This window comes from Scyliorhinus torazame, chromosome 9 (genome assembly GCF_047496885.1).
Source record: "Scyliorhinus torazame isolate Kashiwa2021f chromosome 9, sScyTor2.1, whole genome shotgun sequence".
Taxonomy (NCBI): Eukaryota; Metazoa; Chordata; class Chondrichthyes; order Carcharhiniformes; family Scyliorhinidae; genus Scyliorhinus; species Scyliorhinus torazame.
The window spans coordinates 8,368,722-8,380,226 of record NC_092715.1 but is presented as its reverse complement, the minus strand read 5'-3'; the positions used below and the strand labels follow the sequence as shown (position 1 = coordinate 8,380,226).

At 66.8% G+C, this 11,505-nt stretch overlaps 1 protein-coding gene across 1 annotated transcript in view; it reads left to right on the top strand.

The window, feature by feature from the left end:
* The first annotated feature begins 215 nt into the window (after positions 1–215).
* Positions 216–11,505, top strand: part of plcxd3 (phosphatidylinositol-specific phospholipase C, X domain containing 3) — a 79,333-nt gene continuing 68,043 nt past the window's right edge. The window contains exon 1 of the mRNA XM_072515593.1: positions 216–2,144. Within this exon, the coding sequence (XP_072371694.1) occupies positions 2,033–2,144 (112 nt within the window). The 5' untranslated portion in view covers positions 216–2,032. The remainder of the gene's footprint in view (positions 2,145–11,505) is intronic.

The following is an 11,505-nucleotide window of genomic DNA, read 5'->3' as shown; positions in this document are numbered from 1 at the left end:
ACATTAAAGGTGCTTCTAACTGCAAATTATTGGAGCGGCTGAGGAATATCGAGACACAGGCAGGTGAGTCAGAGGGTGGGACAGGAGAGGCCGAGGCATGGAGCTGAAAGACAGCTATATAATAAACACATTAAACCGACAGAGAAACACAGATAGAGAAATAGAGAGAGAGAAACACAGAGGGGAGGGAAGGAGAGAGAAAACATGTGGAAAGGAAAAGAGTGAGAAAGAGAGAAATGGTCCGAAATAGAGAAAGAGTAGGAACAGAAAGGGGATGTTGCAGAAAAAAGCGAAGCGTAGAGTGTCCCTGTGACTGGAGACTAAAGCTCATCGATCAGTTTGCATTATGGACAGAGCAAGCAAATCAGAACACAGCAAATCACCTTTAGACAGAATCCGAAGAGGAGGAGAGAAGGACACCTGACCACAAGAGAGAGAGAGACCGAGAGAGAGAGAGAGACCCAACAGCACAGAGAGACAGGGATAGAGAGAGAGAGAGACAGGGATAGAGAGAGAGAGAGTGAGACCGCGCCATCAGCACACAGAGAGAGACAGAGAGAGAGATCGCCTCATTAGCACACAGATAGAGAGAGAGAGAGACAGGGATAGAGAGAGAGAGAGACAGGGATAGAGAGAGAGAGAGACAGGGATAGAGAGAGAGAGAGAGACAGGGATAGAGAGAGAGAGAGGGAGAGGCAGGGACGGAGTGAGAGAGAGGGACAGGGAGAGAGACAGGGACAGAGAGAGAGAGGGACACAAAGAGAGAGAGAGAGAGGCAGGGACAGAGTGAGAGAGAGGGACAGGGAGAGAGACAGGGACAGAGAGAGAGAGGGACACAAAGAGAGAGAGAGAGAGGCAGGGACGGAGTGAGAGAGAGGGACAGAGAGAGAGGGACCCGAAGAGAGAGAGAGAGAGGCAGGGACAGAGTGAGAGAGAGGGACAGGGATAGAGACAGGGACAGAGAGAGGGGGACACAAAGAGAGAGAGAGACAGACAGAGAGAAACAGGGACAGAGAGAGAGAGACAGAGACAGAGAGAGAGGGTGAGCGAAACAGGGACAGAGACCGGGAGAAGAAGTTTGTCCATATACTCTGTGAGAAAGCCAGGCTCTTGGCCAGAGGGAGGAAGCAATGTGCTTCATCCTCTGGACATTGAACCAGCAAGAGGGGCTGGAAACATTGTGACCGTTCGGGAGTAACCCAGACCCGGAGTTACTGGGAGCCAGAGATCCGGACCTGGAGTAACCCAGACCCGGAATCACTGGGAGCCAGAGCGACCCTGACCCAGAGTGACCCAGGCCCGGAGTCACCCCGACCCGGAGTGACCCGGACTGGAGTTACTGGGAGCCAGAGCGACCCTGACCCAGAGTGACCCAGACCTGGATTGACCCGGACACCGAGTCACCCGGATCCGGAGTGACCCTGACCCGGAGTGACCCGGATCTGGAGTCACCCGGACCCAGAGTGACCCTGACCCGGAGTCATCTGGTCCCGGAGACACCCCGACCTGGACCCGGAGTCACCCAGATGTAGAGTCACCCGGATGTAGTGACCCAGAGTAAGCTCAGAGTAGGGCCATCAGAGCTGGAGTAGATCAGGAATAGATCAGGAGTAAATCCATAGTAGATCCTGAGTAGATCAGGAGTAAATCAGGTGTGGATCCGGAGTAGATCTGGAGTAAATCAGGTGTGGATCCGGAGTAGATCTGGAGTAAATCAGGAGTAGATCTGGAGTAAATCAGGAGTGGATCCGGAGTAGATCCGGAGTAAATCAGGAGTGGATCCGGAGTAGATCTGAAGTAAATCAGGAGTAGATCTGGAGTAAATCAGGTGTGGATCCGGAGTAGATCTGGAGTAAATCCGGGGTAGATCTGGAGTAAATCCGGAGTCGAACTGGAGGAAGGAGTCGGGTCAGCAGAGCCGGATTAGAAACCCTACGAGCGGAGCCGGAGTAAAGTCACCCGGAGCGGAGCGGAGCGGAGTAGCCCGGGAGCGGGACCGGGAGCGGAGCGGAGTAGCCCGGGAGCGGAGCCGATGGCCGGAGCGGGAGCGGGAGCCGGGCAGGGCTCGCTGTGCCTGGCCGGCTGGATGGCCAGTTTACCGGACAGGATGCACTCGGCGCCGCTCAGCACCCTGGCCATTCCCGGTGAGTCCCAGACACCCACAGGGAGGGGACACACCTTCCCCACCCTCTCACTCACTCTCTCACCCGTGTACCCGCCCCTTTGTCGCTGCCCCTGTCCCTGTGTCCCTGTCACTGTGTCCCTGTGCTCCTGTCCCTGTGTCCCTGTCCCTCTGTGTCCCTGTCACTGTCCCTGTGTCCCTGTCACTGTGTCCCTGTGCCCCTGTCCCTGTGCCCCTGTCACTGTGTCCCTGTGTCCCTGTGCCCCTGTCCCTGTGTCCCTGTCCCTGTGTCCCTGTGCCCCTGTCCCTGTGCCCCTGTCACTGTGTCCCTGTGTCCCTGCCCCTTTGTGGCTGTCACTGTCGCTGTCCCTATGCCTCTGTCCCTCTGTGTCCCTGTGTAGCTGTCCCTGTGTCCCTGCCCGTGTCCCAGTCTCGCTGTCCATGTGTCCCTATCCCTCTGTGCCCCAGTCCCTGTGTCCCTGCCCCTGTGTCCGCCTGTGTCCCTGTGCCCCTGCCCGCGTGTCCCCGTGTCCCCCTTGTGTCCCTGCGTCCCCGTGTCCCCGCGTCCCTCTGTGTCCCTGTGCCCCTGTCCATGTGTCCCTGTGTCCCTGTGTCCCTGCCCCTGTGTTCCTGTCACTGTGTCCCTGTTGCTGTCCCTGTCCATGTGTCCCTCTGTGTCCCTGTCCCTCTGTCCCTGTGTCCCTCTGTGTCCCTGTACCCCTGTGTCCCTGCCCCTTTGTGACTGTCACTGTGTCGCTGTCCCTATGCCTCTGTGTCCCTGTCCCTCTGTGTCCCTGTCCCTCTGTGTCCCTCTGTGTCCCTGTGTAGCTGTCCCTGTGTCCCTGCCTGTGTCCCAGTCTCGCTGTCCATGTGTCCCTGTGTCCCTGTCCCTCTGTGCCCCAGTCCCTGTGTCCCAGCCCCTGTGTCCGCCTGTGTCCCTGTCTGCCTGCGTCCGTGTCCCCCTTGTGTCCCTGCGTCCCTCTGTCCGTGTCCCCCTGTGTCCCTGCGTCCCTGCATCCCTCTCCCTGCGTCCCTCTGTCCGTGTCCCCCTGTGTCCCTGCGTCCCTGCGTCCCTGCATCCCTCTCCCTGCGTCCCCCTGTCCCCACGTCCCCATGTCCCCCGTGTCCCTGCGTGCCTCTGTCCGTGTCCCCCTGTGTCCCTGCATCCCTCTCCCTGCGTCCCCCTGTCCCCCTGTCCCCACGTCCCCGTGTCCCCCGTGTCCCCGCGTCCCCGTGTCCCTGCGTCCCCTTGTCCCTGCGTCCCCTTGTCCCTCTGTCCCCTTGTCCCTCTGTCCCCTTGTCCCTCTGTCCCCACGTCTCCGTGTCCCCACGTCTCCGTGTCCCCGCGTCCCTCTGTCCCCGCGTCCCTCTGTCCCCGCGTCCCTCTGTCCCCGCGTCCCTCTGTCCCCGCGTCCCTCTGTCCCCGCGTCCCTCTGTCCCCGCGGTCCTCGTGTCCCCCGTGTCCCTGCGTCCCCTTGTCCCTGTCCCCCCGTCCCCCCGTGTCCCCGCGTCCCTCTGTCCCCGCGTCCCTCTGTCCCCGCGTCACTGTGTCCCCGCATCCCTGCGTCCCTGCGTCAACAAAGAACAAAGAAATGTATAGCACAGGAACAGGCCCTTCGGCCCTCCAAGCCCGTGCCGACCATGCTGCCCGACTGAACTACAATCTTCTACACTTCCTGGGTCCGTATCCCTCTATTCCCATCCTATTCATGTATTTGTCAAGATGCCCCTTAAATGTCACTATCGTCCCTGCTTCCACCACCTCCTCCGGTAGCGAGTTCCAGGCACCCACTACCCTCTGCGTAAAACACTTGCCTCGTACATCTCTAAACCTTGCCCCTCGCACCTTAAACCTATGCCCCCTAGTAATTGACCTCTCTACCCTGGGGGAAAGCCTCTGACTATCCAGTCCCTCTGTCCCTCTGTCCCTCTGTCCCTGCATCTCTGTGCCCTGCGTCCCTGCGTCCCTGTCCCTGCGTCCGTCTGTGCCTGCGTCCCTGACCCTGCGTCCCTGCGTCCCTGTGTCCCTGCGTCCCTGTCCCTCTGTCGCTATGTCCCTGCGTCCCTGGGTGCTAGTCCCTGCGTCCTTCTGTCCCAGCGTCCCTGCGTCCCTGGGTCCCTCTGTCCCTGCGTCCCCCTGTCCCTGCGTCCCCCTGTCCCTGCGTCCCCCTGTCCCTGCGTCCCCCTGTCCCTGCGTCCCCCTGTCCCTGCGTCCCTCTGTCCTGCGTCCCTGCGTCCCTCTGTTCCTCTGTCCCTGCGTCCCTGCGTCCCTCTGTCCCAGCGTCCCTCTGTCCCTCTGTCCTGCGTCCCTGCGTCCGTCTGTGCCTGCGTCCCTCTGTCCCTCTGTCCCTCTGTCCGTCTGTCCCTGCGTCCCTCTGTCCCTGCGTCTCTGCGTCCCTCTGTCCCTGCGTCCCTCTGTCCCTGCGTCCCTCTGTCCCCGCGTCCCTGCGTCCCTCTCCCTGCGTCCCCCTGTCCCCCTGTCCCCGTGTCCCTCTGTCCCCCCCGTCCCCTTGTCCCCGCAGTCCCCATGTCCCCGTGTCCGTGCGTCCCCGTGTCCCTCTGTCGCCGTGTCCTTCTGTCCGTGTCCCTGTCCCCGCGCACCTGTGTCCCCGTGTCCCTGCATCCCTGGCCCTGCGTCACTGTCCCTGTGTACCTGGGCCCCTGCGTCCCTGTCGCTGTCCCTGTGTCGCTGTCCCTGTGTCGCTGACCCTGCGTCCCTCTGTCCCTGCGTCCCTCTGTCCCTGCGTCCCTCTGTCCCTGCGTCCCTCTGTCCCTGCGTCCCTCTGTCCCTGCGTCCCTCTGTCCCTGCCCCTGTGTCCCTGTGTCCCTGTGTCCCTGTGTCCCTGTGTCCCTCTGTCCCTCTGTCCCTCTGTCCCTGCATCCCTCTTCCCTGCGTCCCTGCGTTATGCGTCCCTGCGTCCCTGTCCCTCTGTCCCTGCGTCCCTCTTTCCCTGTGTCCCTGCGCCCCTGCCCCCCTGCCCCTCTGTGTCCCTCTGTGTCCCTGCGTCCCTCTGTCCTTGCGTCCCTCTCTCCCTGCGTCCCTCTGTCCCTGTGTCCCTGTCCCTCTGTGTCCCTCTGTGTCCCTCTGTGTCCCTCTGTGTCCCTCTGCGTCCCTCTGCGTCCCTCTGTCCTTGCGTCCCTCTGTCCTTGCGTCCCTCTGTCCCTGCGTCCCTGTGTCCCTGTCCCTCTGTGTCCCTGCGTTCCTGCGTCCCTGCGTCCCTCTGTCCCTGCGTCCCTCTGTCCCTGCGTCCCTCTGTCCCTGCGTCCCTCTGTCCCTGCGTCCCTCTGTCCGTGTCCCTGTCCCCGCACACCCGTGTCCCCGTGTCCCTGCATCCCTGGCCCTGCGTCTGTGTCCCTGGGTCCCTGCGTCCCTGTCGCTGTCCCTGTGTCGCTGTCCCTGTGTCGCTGTCCCTGTGTCGCTGTCCCTGCGTCGCTGTCCCTGCGTCCCTGCGTCCCTGCGTCCCTGCGTCCCTGTGTCCCTGTGTCCCTGCGTCCCTGTGTCCCTGCGTCCCTGCGTCCCTGCGTTATATGTCCCTGCGTCCCTCTTTCCCTGTGTCCCTGCGGCCCTGTGTCCCTGCGCCCCTGTCCCTGTCCCTCTGTGTCCCTCTGTGTCCCTCTGTGTCCCTCTGTGTCTCTGTGTCCCTGTGTCCCTGCGTCCCTGCGACCCTCTGTGCCTGCGTCCCTCTGTGCCTGCGTCCCTCTGTGCCTGCGTCCCTCTGTGCCTGCGTCCCTCTGTCCCTGCGTCCCTCTGTCCCTGCGTCCCTCTGTCCCTGCGTCCCTCTGTCCCTGCGTCCCTGCGTCCCTCTTTCCCTGTGTCCCTGCGCCCCTGTGTCCCTGCGCCCCTGTGTCCCTCTGCGTCCCTCTGCGTCCCTCTGCGTCCCTCTGCGTCCCTCTGTCCCTGCGTCCCTCTGTCCCTGCGTCCCTCTGTCCCTGCGTCCCTCTGTCCCTGCGTCCCTCTGTCCCTGCGTCCCTCTGTCCCTGCGTCCCTCTGTCCCTGCGTCCCCGCGCCCCTCTGACCCTGCGCCCCTCTGACCCTGCGCCCCTCTGACCCTGCGCCCCTCTGACCCTGCGCCCCTCTGACCCGGCGCCCCTCTGTCCCTGCGTCCCTCTGTCCCTGCGTCCCTCTGTCCCCATGTCCTTCTGTCCGTGTCCCTGTCCCCGCGCACCCGTGTCCCCGTGTCCCTGCATCCCTGGCCCTGCGTCACTGTCCCTGTGTCCCTGGGCCCCTGCGTCCCTGTCGCTGTCCCTGCGTCGCTGTCCCTGCGTCGCTGTCCCTGCGTCCCTGCGTCCCTGCGTCCCTGCGTCCCTCTGTCCCTGCGTCCCTCTGTCCCTGCGTCCCTCTGTCCCTGCGTCCCTGCGTCCCTCTTTCCCTGTGTCCCTGCGCCCCTGTGTCCCTGCGCCCCTGTGTCCCTGCGCCCCTGTGTCCCTGCGCCCCTCTGCGTCCCTCTGCGTCCCTCTGTCCCTGCGTCCCTCTGTCCCTGCGTCCCTCTGTCCCTGCGTCCCCGCGCCCCTCTGACCCTGCGCCCCTCTGACCCTGCGCCCCTCTGACCCTGCGCCCCTCTGACCCTGCGCCCCTCTGACCCTGCGCCCCTCTGACCCTGCGCCCCTCTGACCCTGCGCCCCTCTGTCCCTGCGTCCCTCTGTCCCTGCGTCCCTCTGTCCCCATGTCCTTCTGTCCGTGTCCCTGTCCCCGCGCACCCGTGTCCCCGTGTCCCCGCGTCCCCGTGTCCCTGCATCCCTGGCCCTGCGTCACTGTCCCTGTGTCCCTGGGCCCCTGCGTCCCTGTCGCTGTCCCTGCGTCGCTGTCCCTGTCGCTGTCCCTGCGTCGCTGTCCCTGCGTCGCTGTCCCTGCGTCGCTGTCCCTGCGTCGCTGTCCCTGCATCCCTGCGTCCCTGCGTCCCTGTGTCCCTGCGTCCCTCTTTCCCTGCGTCCCTCTTTCCCTGTGTCCCTGCGTCCCTGCGTCCCTGCGTCCCTGCGTCCCTGTGTCCCCGTGTCCCTGCGTCCCTCTTTCCCTGCGTCCCTCTTTCCCTGTGTCCCTGCGTCCCTGCGTCCCTGCGTCCCTGCGTCCCTGCGTCCCTGCGTCCCTGCGTCCCTGCGTCCCTGCGCCCCTGCGCCCCTGCGTCCCTGTGTCCCCGTGTCCCTGTGTCCCTCTGTCCCTGCGTCCCTCTGTCCCTGCGTCCCTGCGTCCCTGCGTCCCTGCATCCCTGCGTCCCTCTTTCCCTGCGTCCCTCTGTCCCTGCGTCCCTCTGTCCCTGCGTCCCTCTGTCCCTGCGTCCCTCTGTCCCTGCGTCCCTCTGTCCTGCGTCCCTGCGCCCCTCTGTCCTGCGTCCCTCTGTTCCTCTGTCCCTGTGTCCCTGCGTCCCTCTGTCCGTTTTCCCGATGTCCCCGTGTCCCTGTGTGGCTGTGTCCCTGTGTCCCTGTGTGGCTGTGTCCCTGCGTCCCTGCGTCCCACTGTCCCTGCGACCCTGCATCCCTGCGTCCCTGCATCCCTCTCCCTGCGTCCCCGTGTCCCCCTGCCCCCGCGGTCCCCGTGTCCCCCGTGTCCCCACGTCCCTGCGTCCGTACGTCCCCGTGTCCCTCTGTCCCCGTGTCCCTCTGTCCCCGTGTCCCTCTGTCCCCGTGTCCCTCTGTCCCCGTGTCCCTATGTCCCCGCGTCCCTGTCCCCGCGCACCTGTGTCACCGCGTCCCCGCGTCCCTGTGTCCCTGCATCCCTGTCCCTGCGTCACTGTCCCTGCGTCCCTGGGTCCCTGTGTCGCTGTCCCTGTGTCGCTGTCCCTGTGTCGCTGTCCCTGTGTCGCTGTCCCTGTGTCGCTGTCCCTGTGTCGCTGTCCCTGCTTCGCTGTCCCTGCGTCCCTGCGTCCCTCTGTCCCTCTGTCCCTCTGTCCCTCTGTCCCTCTGTCCCTCTGTCCCTCTGTCCCTTTGTCCCTGCGTTCCTCTGTCCCTGCGTCCCTGTCCCTCTGTGTCCCTGCGTCCCTGCGTCCCTCTGTGTCCCTGTGTCCCTCTGTGTCCCTGTGTCCCTCTGTGTCCCTGTGTCCCTGCCCCTGTGTCCCTGCCCCTGTGTCCCTGTGTCCCTGTGTCCCTGTGTCCCTGTGTCCCTGTGTCCCTGTGTCCCTCTGTCCCTGCGTCCCTGCGTCCCTCTGTCCCTCTGTCCCTCTGTCCCTGCGTCCCTGCGTCCTTCTGTCCCTGCGTCCCTCTGTCCCTGCGTCCTTCTGTCCCTGCGTCCCTCTGTCCTTCTGTCCCTCCGTCCCCCTGTCCCCGCGTCCTCGTGTCCCGAGTTCCCCTGTCCCCCCATCCCCGCGTCCCCCGTCCCCGCGTCCTCATGTCCCTCTGTCCTCATGTCCCTCTGTCCTCGTGTCCCTCTGTCCTCGTGTCCATATGTCCCCGCATCCTTGTGTCCCCGCGTCCCCCCGTCCACCCTGTCCCCGCGCACCCCTGTCCCCGCGCACCCCTGTCCCCGCGCGCCCCTGTCCCCGCGCGCCGCTGTCCCCGCGCGCCGCTGTCCCCGCGCGCCGCTGTCCCCGCGCGCCCCTGTCCCCGCGCACCCCTGTCCCCGCGCACCCCTGTCCCCGCGCACCCCTGTCCCCGCGCACCCCTGTCCCCGCGCACCCCTGTCCCCGCGCACCCCTGTCCCCGCGCACCCCTGTCCCCGCGCACCCCTGTCCCCGCGCACCCCTGCCCCCGCGCACCCCTGCCCCCGCGCACCCCTGCCCCCGCGCACCCCTGTCCCCGCGCACCCCTGCCCCCGCGCACCCCTGTCCCCGCGCACCCCTGTCCCCGCGCACCCCTGTCCCCGCGCACCCCTGCCCCGCGCACCCCTGCCCCCGCGCACCCCTGCCCCCGCGCACCCCTGCCCCCGCGCACCCCTGCCCCCGCGCACCCCTGCCCCCGCGCACCCCTGCCCCCGCGCACCCCTGCCCCCGCGCACCCCTGTCCCCGCGCACCCCTGTCCCCGCGCACCCCTGTCCCCGCGCACCCCTGTCCCCGCGCACCCCTGTCCCCGCGCACCCCTGTCCCCGCGCACCCCTGTCCCCGCGCACCCCTGTCCCCGCGCACCCCTGTCCCCGCGCACCCCTGTCCCCGCGCACCCCTGTCCCCGCGCACCCCTGTCCCCGCGCACCCCTGTCCCCGCGCACCCCTGTCCCCCGCGCACCCCTGTCCCCGCGCACCCCTGTCCCCGCGCACCCCTGTCCCCGCGCACCCCTGTCCCCGCGCACCCCTGTCCCCGCGCACCCCTGTCCCCGCGCACCCCTGTCCCCGCGCACCCCTGTCCCCGCGCACCCCTGTCCCCGCGCACCCCTGTCCCCGCGCACCCCTGTCCCCGCGCACCCCTGTCCCCGCGCACCCCTGTCCCCGCGCACCCCTGTCCCCGCGCACCCCTGTCCCCGCGCACCCCTGTCCCCGCGCACCCCTGTCCCCGCGCACCCCTGTCCCCGCGCACCCCTGTCCCCGCGCACCCCTGTCCCCGCGCACCCCTGTCCCCGCGCACCCCTGTCCCCGCGCACCCCTGTCCCCGCGCACCCCGTGTCCCCGCGCACCCCGTGTCCCCGCGCACCCCGTGTCCCCGCGCACCCCGTGTCCCCGCGCACCCCGTGTCCCCGCGCACCCCGTGTCCCCGCGCACCCCGTGTCCCCGCGCACCCCGTGTCCCCGCGCACCCCGTGTCCCCGCGCACCCCGTGTCCCCGCGCACCCCGTGTCCCCGCGCACCCCGTGTCCCCGCGCACCCCGTGTCCCCGCGCACCCCGTGTCCCCGCGCACCCCGTGTCCCCGCGCACCCCGTGTCCCCGCGCACCCCGTGTCCCCGCGCACCCCGTGTCCCCGCGCACCCCTGTCCCCGCGCACCCCTGTCCCCGCGCACCCCTGTCCCCGCGCACCCCTGTCCCCGCGCACCCCTGTCCCCGCGCACCCCTGTCCCCGCGCACCCCTGTCCCCGCGCACCCCTGTCCCCGCGCACCCCTGTCCCCGCGCACCCCTGTCCCCGCGCACCCCTGTCCCCGCGCACCCCTGTCCCCGCGCACCCCTGTCCCCGCGCACCCCTGTCCCCGCGCACCCCTGTCCCCGCGCACCCCTGTCCCCGCGCACCCCTGTCCCCGCGCACCCCTGTCCCCGCGCACCCCTGTCCCCGCGCACCCCTGTCCCCGCGCACCCCTGCCCCCGCGCACCCCTGCCCCCGCGCACCCCTGCCCCCGCGCACCCCTGCCCCCGCGCACCCCTGCCCCCGCGCACCCCTGCCCCCGCGCACCCCTGCCCCCGCGCACCCCTGTCCCCGCGCACCCCGTGTCCCCGCGCACCCCGTGTCCCCGCGCACCCCGTGTCCCCGCGCACCCCGTGTCCCCGCGCACCCCGTGTCCCCGCGCACCCCGTGTCCCCGCGCACCCCGTGTCCCCGCGCACCCCGTGTCCCCGCGCACCCCGTGTCCCCGCGCACCCCGTGTCCCCGCGCACCCCGTGTCCCCGCGTTCCCGTCCCCGCGCACCCCTGTCCCCGCGCACCCCGTGTCCCCGCGCACCCCGTGTCCCCGCGCACCCCGTGTCCCCGCGCACCCCGTGTCCCCGCGTTCCCGTCCCCGCGCACCCTGTGTCCCCGCGCACCCCGTCCCCGCGCACCCCTGTCCCCGCGCACCCCTGTCCCCGCGCACCCCGTGTCCCCGCGCACCCCGTGTCCCCGCGCACCCCGTGTCCCCGCGCACCCCGTGTCCCCGCGTTCCCGTCCCCGCGCACCCTGTGTCCCCGCGCACCCCGTCCCCGCGTCCCTGTCCTGATGTGTTGAACCAACCTCAAGTAAGTTGGTTCAACGTTGACTGCAACTGGATGCAGTGAAGCTAGAAACAGGCTTCCGACACAGGAGATGGTCCAACACTGTTTTATTGAACTTCCTGATTGCTGTACATAGTCTGCTGTGAGTTGACACTCTATCAATCTAACTGATAATCTCCTACTGGCCTGACCAGACTAACTCTCTACCTCATGGTGATAGTGCTCACTGGCTTGTGCACTCTTACTATCTCAGCAGCTGTGTCCTGTAGGGAGAGCGAGAGTCTTAATGCCCTCTGTGCTTTATAGTGATGGTGTCCTGTCTGGTGATTGGTTGTTATGTGTTGTGTGTGTTCATTGGTTATCCTGTGTGTCAATCACTGCCTGTCTGCATCTCATTATGTACATGAGTGGACATTATGACATCTCCCCTTTTTGAAGTAAATTTTGGAATGTGGCGATATATATACATGCATGATTATATACAAGTGGTGAGTGAATGAACATATGTCCATGGGAAGGTGTCTATCGTGCAGATACAGAGCAAACTGAACACAATTTACAAGATTTATGTCTTAAGCTTTAAGATTCAGTCTTTGTGGCGGACGACAAATTCTTGTCGGTCGCCTCGGA